An 11749-nucleotide genomic window follows, 5' to 3' on the forward strand; every position below is an offset into this window, starting at 1 on the left:
AGGATTCAAAGTTGGAAAGGAGAAAAAATGACTAATACACAAAGTAATCCTCATCACTTTTATCAAAGGTGTTCAGAGGGAGGGAAGTCTCAGGGCTGAGTGGGGGCTGTTTGCATAATGTCCTTGGACTTGCTAAACTGAGGAATGAAACATCTGCCATAGGCATCCTTGGGCAGGTGGAGGCATTCCTTCTAGGGCAAAAAACAAAAGTCTAAGAGTGAAAGGTTCACACAGCAGGATAATGTAGGAAAGTCTATACTTTATAAAGATTCCCTATAAACAAATGCCACAAAGACTATGAAGCTGAGGGACAAATGGGAAAGTTGAACTATGAAGAAAGGAGATAGCCCCCCGTAGGGTTTTTCTGCATGAATTCAATATATCTCTGTGCAGGTGAGAGATTATGTAACTCCACACCTTCCAACCAATTTGTCTCCTGATGGTGTAATACTGGGATAATTTGACTCCCACAAGGTTCAGATTTCAGTACAAGCTGATCTCCTAGAAGCTATTTAGGCAAGCTCTGGATCCCAGGACACAAGTCCTCGACTTAGCACCATGGCACTGGGAGGGGCCTTCAGCATCTTTATGACGCTCTGCTTGTCTTGCCTGCTCATCCTGATAGCTTGGAAGCGAACCAGCAGGGGAGGAAAGCTGCCTCCCGGCCCCACACCAATACCATTTTTGGGGAACCTGTTACAAGTACGCATTGATGCCACATTTCAGTCCTTTCTGAAGGTTAGTGTGTCTGTTTCTTCTTATAGTGGTTAAGGCCTCAAATGGCACTGCTGAGGTCACACAGAAACTCATGATTGTTAAATGCAGATTCAGAAGCAAACTTTAGGAAACATAGGAATCTGAAGTTACAGAATCTTAAAACCAAGGGGGAAACATCTTAGAAACATTGAGTACACTAGACTCTTGAGTACACTAGACAAAACCCCTTTTGGGTTCTCTTTTCATCTAGTTCATGATCTGAGGATTTGGGGGAATCTTATTTCTTTAAGTACAACTTTCATATTCAAATTGTCTTAAAATGTTAAGATGCTAGACCTTAGCATTTCAAAGAGAGTGGCTGTAGATTTCAGAGTTCAGCTAGTCCTACCCCATGGTTTAAAAAAAACAAAACTAAGACAGAAAAAATTAGGGGTATTTGCTGACCAAGGTCACAGGAGTCATTCTGATGTTTGCTCCCCAGTAGCCCTTCCAAGCTCAGGACCTTCCTCTGGTCCTACCTTTCATTCTCCTAGAATTTCTGCCCTTTACAATGCCCTGGCATGGTTCTGTCATACTCCAATTTACTCCTTCCTTCAGTTATCTTCCTTCACTCCCAGCTCCAGAAAAAGTATGGCTCTGTGTTCACCGTATACTTTGGCCCAAGGCCAGTGGTTATCTTATGTGGACATGAGGCAGTGAAGGAGGCCCTGGTGGACCAGGCAGATGACTTCAGTGGTCGTGGTGAAATGCCTACACTAGAGAAGAACTTTCAAGGTTATGGTAAGTAGCATAAATAACAACAGAAATGATTCCCGTGGACTCAGTTCAAGGGTCTCTGATAAGTGACTCATGAGAATCGCCTATACTGACTCCCTTGAGAAGGGTATGACTGCTCTGCTAATTGATGACGTCACACAGTGTGTGCAAGGGCTGCTTTGTTTTTGAACTCCAGCAATTGGACTCTAAACTGCCTGTAGTGCTATTTTTATAATCTCTTTTAATGGAAGACTGTGTATTATCACTTATGTACCCCCCAACCATTCACAGCCAAGCTTAGTTCCTATCTTCCCCTATGTATATGCATATCCACCACAGGAACATGCTCCTATCTACCCATATCCATATGCATATAGAACACAAGCAATTCTTTTTTTTTTTTTTTGGTTCTTTTTTTCGGAGCTGAGGACTGAACCCAGGGCCTTGCGCTTCCTAGGTAAGCGCTCTACCACTGAGCTAAATCCCCAGCCCCAACACAAGCAATTCTTGTCTAGTGTTACTCATGCGTCCACTCATACTTGCCCAAATTCTTCAAATACAAGAAGACTCACCTCCCTCTTTTCATCTATCTATCTATCATCTATCAATCATCTATCTGTCTTTATATTGATACACAATTCCTCAATTCTACCCATTTATCAATAAATCCACCAAAATATATTCATTATCTTTTGTATGCAAACATCCTACTATTCATATATCTTTCAATGTTCTATTTATCCATGAATCTACCCATAATTTCAGCCATACAATGAATTTTATGTCATTCACACACCTATTAGTCTTTCCATCCAGTCATTCTTCTATCCACCCATCTATGCATTTATCAACCATGTCTTCCAGCCACTATCTGTTCATCTTAACCCCTCTATCCACTAACACTTTACTCAGCCGTCGACTCTTTCAACATCATAGACAAACAGACAGATAGACAGACATTTACCCACCTATTCACCACACTACCCACCATTCTAGTCCAGAGCACTGGATGCTCATCTGGGGGACTTATGTTTGATTAACAGCACTCAAATGGGGCTCAAGGCCATCTGTAGCCCCAGTTTCAGAGAGTGTGATGCCCTCATCTAGCCTCCATCAATCCACTCTTCATTTATATATTTTAAAATGGTCTTATTAAATTTCCAAGCAGTTCACCAATCCACCCATCATGTGATTTCTGCTATAGTCTTCATGTAAGGTTGCTCTTTTTGTGTAGGTACATTGATGCACAGCTGTGAGCTTCTGTGTCCACACATATACATGTTTTTAAAAATTCAACCAATACCCAGAAAATAGAATTAGTATTTCCATTGAAGGGATAATCTATAGTATTCTATCATTATGCCATGCACTCTTGGCATTAAAGATGAAAATAAGTCAATCACAGCTTGCTATCCTGTAAGAAAACTTCCTTGCTGTCCCTGATTATTCCTAGTCTTATTCCCTATTCCTTCAGTCTGGAATATTTCCAAAAGAATCTTGATTTTTCCATTGAGTCTTAAAGGTTGGGCTTTCATAATCTTGTCTACCACAGACTTGAGCATAGAAAGGGGACAGGAGCCTGATTACTGACCTCCTGGCAGGTTTAGCTCTGTCCAATGGAGAACGATGGAAGATTCTTCGGCGTTTTTCCCTGACTGTCCTTCGAAACTTTGGAATGGGGAAGCGAAGCATTGAGGAGCGGATCCAGGAGGAGGCCGGCTACCTACTGGAGGAACTCCATAAGGTCAAGGGTATGGAGATCACATTGGGTGACTTGGTGTTTACAGAAAACTCAGTTATGGGGAGGCGGGCCTTGGTGAGAGAAAGACTGAAATAGGAAAGGAAGAGAGTCATTGAGAGTTCATGGAGATTTCAGGGAGATTCCATGTTACAAAGAAACTGAAAGATTCTGAGAGATAGCTTGGCCGGAAATGCTCATCCGCAGATCTCAGGGGTTTGTAACTCAAGAAACCATATATAATTCTAGTGTGGTAGAGAAGCTTGTATCTTTTCCTCAAGAAAGAATCAAATGTTGCTATATTATACATGCTTTATTGTGATGAAGAAAACAACATGGAACTCCCCATCTTCACCATTTTTAAGGGTAGGTAGAATTTGATGGGCTGGAGAGGTGGCCCAGCTCTTATGAGCACTGGCTATTCATCCAAGAAATGGGAGTTTGATTCCTAGCACCCACATGAGACTCACAGCCATCTACAATTGCAGTTTCAGGGGATCCAAAAGACTTGTCTGGTACCAGGCCTGCATACAGTACAAAGGCATACATATAGGCAAAACACCTACACACATATATAAACATTCAATCAAATCAAAAAAAAATTTAAAGCATGGTTTGTCAGTGGTAGACATGTTTATGTCACTGTGAAACAAATGCTTAGAAGTTTCTCATCTTAAAGGTCTTTACTCCCACCCATCTCTGGTGTGTGCGAGAGAGAGAGAGAGAGAGAGAGAGAGAGAGTGTGTGTGTGTGTGTGTGTGTGTGTGTGTGTGTGTGTGTGCGTGTGTGCGCGCGCGCGCGGGCGCACATGTGTTCATGTAAGACAGAGGAAAGAGATAGGGCAGGGGGAGTTCATTATTCAACCAGGCTAGCTGTTTTGAACTTACTTCTTACTTCAGTTAAATCTCTCTCTCTCTCTCTCTCTCTCTCTCTCTCACACACACACACACACACACACACACACACCAACTCTTCCCAGATCATTCCCACTTCCACACCCACCCAGCTTCATCTTCTTTCTCTCAAAATAAAATAAAACAGCAAAAATCAAAACACTATTAACAGAAAAGCTATCTTCAATAGAGACCTGCAGGAAAGGGGAAACAAGTTCCTCCAACGTAGTGTCAATGGATACATCAACCACACCCCAGAGAAGCCCCAACACCCAGAAGTAGTGGTTGGTGAACACAAAACAGACTCTGGGTTTGTTGTTGTACTTTATGGTTTGTTTTGTTTTATTACAGTTTTCAAAGGTGTCCAGTTCTGGTGTAAAATAAGGTATGGAGCTAATAAAAGTCAAAAGAAGAAAAGACAAAGGTTGAGAAATAGGGAAACAAGAAGATAAGAGACATAGACATATACCTCTTTAAAGCCTTGTCTGGACGCTGTAGACACATAAGGAATTTACTCATGGCTTTCAATGTCCCTACACCTTCAGAAGTTATCTGCTATCAAGAATGTATGCATGGCTCTGGAGAAATTGACTCCACACCACTTACTTGACCAGCACTCTATTTTACATATAATACACTAGAGTCCTAGTGAAATATTTTTCCATATATATTTATGTTTGATTGTGTGTATGCGTGTATGTATGTTCATGTGTATGGGTGCACAGGTATGCACATGTACTCACACATGAGTGCACATGTGTTTGGAGGTTGACATCAGATGTCTTCCTCAATCCTTCTCATGTCTTTTTACTGGTTCATTCATGGATTATAGCTGTACCCAGAGCTCATCACTACCACAAGTCTAGCTAGCCAGCTTTTCCCAGAGAAGTCAGGTCTCCACCTCTCAAGTGTTACATCTGAAACAAGTTGCTACACTTTTTAAAAAGGTCTACATTCTTATTTGGGTGCTCAGGATTCTAACTCCAACCTAAAGGTTATAAAGCAAATGATTTGTCTTCTCCCCAGTCCCTGGAAGGATTTCTTAATAAGCTAAGAAACTGTTACTTTCCATCCACCATACATATAGTTAATAGTGACAAAATACCACATTGAACTTCTCTACAATTTCTTGAGTGCTTACTCCAGACTGTAAGCCATGCCAGGCATTTTATACGCAATCATCATGTTTGAATGCTCATAGATCAATTGGGAAATTTCCAAACCAGGTTGCAGTTTGGAAACGCTAGACTCAGATATGATATTGAGGCACTCGTACATACTCATAGGCAGCAGATCTGGAGCTCTGTGCCAGTACTGTGTAATTACCTGCCCTATTTCACTCGTGAAGACTGTCTCCAAAATAGTCAGTTTCTACCCCTAGGAGCTCCCATAGATCCCACCTTCTACCTGAGTCGCACTGTGTCCAATGTCATCTGTTCCGTCGTCTTTGGAAAACGTTTCGACTATGAGGACCAGCGTTTCCGGAGCCTCATGAAGATGATCAATGAGAGCTTTGTGGAGATGAGCATGCCCTGGGCACAGGTGCTTACTAGTCAGGAGGCAACTCCCTGCCCACCCTTCATTCTCAAAGCAAGCACATTCCCGAACTCTACATAGCCCTCCTCCCTTCATCCCCTGAAGGCACTTACAATTTGTCCAAGTATTCAGGAAGCAAACAGTAACAACCAAATCTCAGGCCCAACAGTAGATTATTTAGTGAGATAGGGTGTCTTGGTGTAGCTTAGGCCTGCCTTCAACTGCTGATCTCTCCCCTTAGTCTCCCTTGTGCTGGAATTAAGACTGTGCCCTAGCTCCAGCCATAGACTTTAAGCCAGCTCAATGACTTTAGAATTCGGCCCATCTGGTCTTTAATGCCCATGACTGACACATGCCCCCTTTGCCTCTGCCCTGCAGTTATATGATATGTACTGGGGAGTCATACAGTATTTTCCAGGAAGACACAACCGCCTCTACAACTTGATAGAAGAGCTTAAGGACTTCATTGCTTCCAGGGTCAAGATCAATGAAGCATCCTTTGACCCCTCAAATCCTAGGGACTTCATCGACTGCTTTCTTATTAAGATGTACCAGGTACCTCTTTCCCTTACACCAGTCTTTCTGTCTTCTGAAACCTTTATTCTTGCCATATCAAACCCATCTACAATGGTGTGGGGGAAGTGAGAAAAAGTATTATTTCATGTAGTTTACTTTGATCTCTAGATAAAATATAGAAACTAAAGAAATGTAATCCTCTTGCATCTTTAAAATAAACTCCCTGAAAATTAATGAAATAAGGTTTATTTTAGCATGTGCTTTTTAATATTCATCAGAATTCTCTAGAGTAGTGGTTCTCAACCTTCCTAATGCTGTGACCCTTTAATAGGGTACTTCATGTTATGGTGACCACACACCATAGATGAGCTCATTGCTACTTATTAAGTGTAGTTTTGCTACTGTGATGAACTGTGATGTAAATATCTGATATACAACACCTGTTGGGGTTGTGACCTACTGGTTAAGAACCACTGCTCTAAAAGAACAGAATTAATAGTGTGTGTGTGTGTGTGTGTGTGTGTGTGTGTGTGTGTGTGTGTGTAGGATTATTAGAATGTCTTACAGGGTATGGGTCATCTAGTCTACCAATGGAAGATCCAAAAATCCAATAATTGTTCAATCCGTGAGACTGGAGGTCTCAGCTGTCTTTGGTATATGCAAGAATCCTGAAGAAGTCGGCTCCAATGCCAGTGAAGGAAATAGGCTTGTCAGCAAGAGTGAAGTCAAGCAGGCAAAGAGAGAGCCAGCTTCCTTCTTCCATGTCTTTAGATAGGCTGCCAGGAGGTGTGGCCCAGATTAAAATAGATCTTCTCACATCAAAGATCCAGATGAGAAGTAGGTCTTCCCACTTAAATGGATTAAATTAAGAAAAACCTCTCCAACATGTGTGCCCAGCCATTTGGGTTTTACTTAGTTCCAGATGTAGCCAAGTTAACAACCAAAAATAGCCGTTTCTAGTAATTATGTGTTAGGGAGCTTCCTTATAAGCAGACAGCATGAGCTGGTCAAAAACCAACTCCCAGGAGGGAGGGGGGTTGAGAGAGGGGAAAGGGGATAACATTTGAAATGTAAATACATAAAATATCCAATGAAAAGAGAGTAAAAAGTATAGTCTTGACTCTAAGACTAGAAAGGCATTCCATGTTAAAAAACCAAAAGCAAAAACCAACTCCCTTTGTCTTTGTGATCATGGCCTACTTTCACGTAAATGTTTCCTAGCCTTCATCTGTGATAGACAACATGTAGTAATTGCCTCTGTGCCTGGCTGGTTTCCAGTAATCTATTTCCCCCCCCAGTTCTATCCATTTTACTTCAAGGAACTATTTCCTTATTCTTCAAGACACCATTGGGTATACACCATGCTTTTTTTTTCTAAAATACACTTTGAATCTACAAAGTTTAGCATCAAGATACTTAAAATCTTAGTTTCAAGACCACCTGTCTAACAGGCATATTATTGAACACCAAAAACTTGAAATTGAGAAACTTAGAAGCTCACTCTTCAAATTTGAGTTTACACTTCAAAATCACAAGTTTAGTGTCTTTGAGATGTAGCAACATATGTAGTCGGCATGCCTGTGTGTTGAGCATTCGAACTCTAGAAAAAAATCATTAGAGAACTCGAGTACTTAGCAGTTGAAAGCTGTGTGTTCTAATGTCTTCCAAACTTTCATTCTGGATTCTGCTTCCTTTTCCCACACTCTAATTGCCCACCACAAGCACACTGGCCTCCTCTTGCCAGTCCTCTAGAACACCAGACATGCTAGGCACCTTTGCTTACGTTGTTTCTTCTGAACTTACTTGACCCGACTTTTATTCCTTCCACAAATGCACCCCCTCTACATGGAAGAAAGAGGAAGATAAAGGATCAAGGGGGGTGATTCTGAAAACTACCTCCTTCATTTTCAGGATAAAAGTGACCCACACTCAGAATTCAACCTCAAGAACTTGGTTCTCACCACCCTCAACCTCTTCTTTGCTGGCACGGAAACTGTGAGTTCCACACTACGATATGGATTCTTGTTGCTAATGAAGTACCCCGAGGTGGAGGGTAAGTTTCACTCTGAGCTTCCTTGGAGGGGTGGCAATATTGAAATGGTACAATCCCACATCCTTAGCCTCTCTTCCCTCAATAACCTCAGAGCATGGGACTTTTACCTCTCTGATTGGTCCTTGCACTTATTCTTCATGGCTGTTAAGAGTTAGTAGTCTCTATTTGTCATTTGACCTTTCTTGTCAGGACTTCTCAGAGTGGCTTCCACTAGACTGATACCAAGGTGTTCTCTCTCACTCTCTCTTTGCTTCTGTTACCATGGCTCCTCTTCTAACTCCCACCAACCCTCTTCTCTATGATTGAGATACACAACTACCCAATATGGATGATCCATCCAGCTAATCTCCTCATTTCCCAGAAACCTGGAGAGAACAGCAAATTGCCCTTTGACCTTGTGTTTTCCTTATGTATATAACATTGATGTCATGGATTTGAGGGTGGATCTTTTCCCTTCCCATTTCTCTTTGAAGTGGGATCTCTGCATAGTCCATGCCGACCTCGGTCCCAGGAGTCTGGGATTACAAGTGTGTCTTCTCACCCAGGTGAGACTATTTGAGGACTATTGCTCAGCTGACTACATTGTCCATATCAAACAGACTTCATGTCTGATAAGCTATAATTTGATCTGCTTAGGGAACTACAGTAATCAAAAGTCATTTCTTGCTTAAGAAAGCTCTCTATTTGGACTTTATAACAGTCAAGTTCAAAACAAGTCTTTGGTGAATAAAAGCAACATCTGCATGTACAGTTCAACTGAAACCAGGATGTTGTTATGATCATTACTCACCCCCATGGTATTTTTAAGTAAGGATCAAATTCCCAAATGGCATTCAAGATTCTAGGCTCTATGGCTCCTACTGTCTAATGAACGTTCAAGTACCAGTGATGGCTGTCATTAAGTGTAATGAAGCAATCCAGACACATATTCTCCTGTAAGGCTCACTGTTTTTCCCAGCTCTAAAAATAGAATCTCCATCCCAAGATCCTTAATGTAATGACATCTGCAAAATGCAGGGACATGGCTTGCCCTAACCTATTAACACATACATTTCCTAACCTATTAACACATACACTCCCTGGCCAGACATGTGCCTCATACCTGGAATCTGGCACATATGAGGCAGAGTAGAGAGGCACAGCATTTGAAACCTGCACAATCTAGATAGTGAATCCTAGTCCAATATGGACTACCTAGTGAAACCCTGTTGACAAAGAAATAAGCACATGTTCCCCCTAACCACAAGTAAAAACAAAGACCAAACAAGGACTGCAAACATCTGATTTTCTGTCCCCTTTTCTGGTATATTTTCTGCCATTTTACAGCCAAGATCCATGAGGAGATTAACCAGGTGATTGGAACACACCGTACCCCAAGAGTGGATGACCGGGCCAAGATGCCCTACACTGATGCTGTCATCCATGAGATACAGAGATTGACAGATATTGTGCCTCTGGGTGTTCCCCATAATGTCATACGGGACACTCATTTCCGAGGCTACTTCCTACCCAAGGTGAGATTGTACCCCATTGTTGTCCTGTCACCCTTTCCTGGTTTCTCTCACTTCCTGTTTGTGTATCCCAACTCTCACTGCCCAACACAGAACTCTAATGGCCTCTTTCTGTCTCCCAGGGTACAGATGTGTATCCCCTGATTGGCTCAGTCCTCAAAGATCCCAAATACTTCCGCTACCCAGAAGCTTTTTATCCTCAGCACTTCCTGGATGAACAAGGGCGCTTCAAGAAGAATGATGCCTTTGTGGCCTTTTCCTCTGGTAGGTAATTATGCCAGATAAGTACTAGAATTTTCCCCAGATAAGTACTAGAATAGTCTTTCCAAGGCCTACATTGTAGAATTATAAAAATCCTAAAATTCCAGATCAGGGAATATTTGAATTATTCACTTTGATGATTAGAAAAATCTTGTTGTCTATGACTGTGATCTCAGTATTCAAATAGCAGTGGTATTAAGTTTTCAGAAGAAAGGCTAGCCTGGGCTAACAGTGAGATCTTGACTTTAAAACAATTGGAAATAACAAAAATAATAATAATAGTAACTGTTAGAGCAACAATACCAAACATTTAGTAAACCTAACCATAGTATGTTAAGAATCAAATTAAAAATATTTCATGCTTAGCCATATGACCCTTGTCTGAACCAGTTGTGTCTGCCATGTGCTAAAAAGACGTGGCCACAAGTAACACTTAAGTGAGTGGTTCTGTATGTGTGAAAATGTAAACATTCTTATTCAAGGGCACGTGAAATTCATTTAACTTGCACGTGACACTCTTTTTCTCTGAATATTTTCAAACATTCTAAAGGATGAAAAGCATTCATACCACACAGACACAAAGCAACACATGGATTCACCTCACAAAGCTGAGGGGGCCAGCGAGTGGTCTTGGCATCTTGGGATGCCTGGGGCCTGGGTGAATCGCTGCACCTCTCAACCATGAGATAGAGATTGATCGCCTTCCCACTGTTGAAACGGCTCCTGGCAGTTGGGAAGGTATCCTTAAATACAATTCTCAGCTTTTTCTTTTTAATCTAACTAGTATTTGATGTCTAAGGCATTTGAAACATCTTTGAGGAATTGAAGTGAACAGAGTTTTGATTTTTTTTTCCCTGATTTGGGATGGAATTCACACACTTGGAGCAAATGCTCTCACTGAGACACATACCCCAGCCTCTCACTGGTGGGATTCAGTCAACACTCTGCTTCGATTCCCACTCAGCCCCCATGGATCCTTCGGAACCTGTCTATCTGGTTCTAACCCAGGGAGACTAGGTCGGCAAAAAAGTAGCTGCCACCTGCCCAGTCCCTCTAGGTGGCAGGTAGCAGTGGGACCCCAGTAAGTCTTAATAATGACCCCACATGGTAGATAGAGCTGTGGGCTGAGATACTGAGGAGTTCATCGAGGTTGCGTGGGATGGTTATGGTAGGGACATGGCGCACACCGCCTCCGTCGATTGTGTCTACAGGAAAGCGCATCTGTGTCGGGGAGGCCCTGGCCCGTATGGAGCTCTTCCTCTACTTCACCTCCATCCTTCAGAGGTTCTCCTTACGTTCTCTGGTGCCTCCTGCTGATATCGACATCGCTCACAAAATCTCAGGCTTTGGCAACATTCCCCCAACATATGAGCTCTGCTTCATGGCCCGCTGAGTGCCCACTTCGAGACCAACCAAGAGTCAATTGAGAGAGGAGCTCTGCTGGAGTTCACGCACACCCGATCTCCCTCCAACCCTCCCTACTCATCTAAGAGAAGTCGCTCTCATTGCTGTGCTGAGACCACGGGTCAGGAGAGGTGTCTGCAAAAACATGGCTGGATGGTATCAAGCAGGGTTCTAGCCACAGTCTCGGTTTCGGAGAGCCCTGAATTTCTCAACCTTGGTCTCGGTGGGCAGCAAACTTACAGATGCTGTGGGTTTACATAATCTATTGACTTTGCCCTGATATTGACCAGAATGTACTCCGCAATTCTTTCCTGTTTGCTTTTATTTCTCCTCCCCAATAAAGAACTCAAGACTATTGACCATA

The 11749-nt window shown here is 42.3% G+C and overlaps 1 protein-coding gene across 2 annotated transcripts; it reads left to right on the forward strand.

Annotated features, from left to right (window-relative positions):
• Positions 1 to 558: 558 nt before the first annotated feature.
• Positions 559 to 11749, forward strand: Cyp2g1 (cytochrome P450, family 2, subfamily g, polypeptide 1). 2 transcript variants are annotated; one of them, NM_012787.2, is made up of 9 exons: positions 559 to 738; positions 1335 to 1497; positions 3075 to 3224; positions 5486 to 5646; positions 6019 to 6195; positions 8068 to 8209; positions 9536 to 9723; positions 9843 to 9984; positions 11193 to 11748. In NM_012787.2, exons 1-9 carry the CDS (start codon positions 559 to 561, stop codon positions 11372 to 11374), a joined length of 1485 nt encoding a protein of 494 aa, NP_036919.1. In that variant the 3' UTR covers positions 11375 to 11748. The 2 variants fall into 2 exon arrangements, with proteins under 2 accessions (NP_036919.1, XP_038957457.1); XM_039101529.2 differs by lacking the exons at positions 559 to 738; positions 1335 to 1497; positions 5486 to 5646 and having other exon boundaries at positions 3115 to 3224; positions 11193 to 11749.

Source organism: Rattus norvegicus, chromosome 1 (genome assembly GCF_036323735.1).
Source record: "Rattus norvegicus strain BN/NHsdMcwi chromosome 1, GRCr8, whole genome shotgun sequence".
NCBI lineage: Eukaryota > Metazoa > Chordata > Mammalia > Rodentia > Muridae > Rattus > Rattus norvegicus.

Excerpts from the sequence above, each read along its gene's own strand:
- Cyp2g1 (NM_012787.2), top strand. The coding sequence starts at position 559 with ATGGCACTGGGAGGGGCCTTCAGCATCTTTATGACGCTCTGCTTGTCT. Across the intron at positions 739-1,334 it reads CATTTCAGTCCTTTCTGAAG|CTCCAGAAAAAGTATGGCTC; the intron begins GTTAGTGTGTCT and ends CTTCACTCCCAG. Across the intron at positions 5,647-6,018 it reads TGAGCATGCCCTGGGCACAG|TTATATGATATGTACTGGGG; the intron begins GTGCTTACTAGT and ends TCTGCCCTGCAG.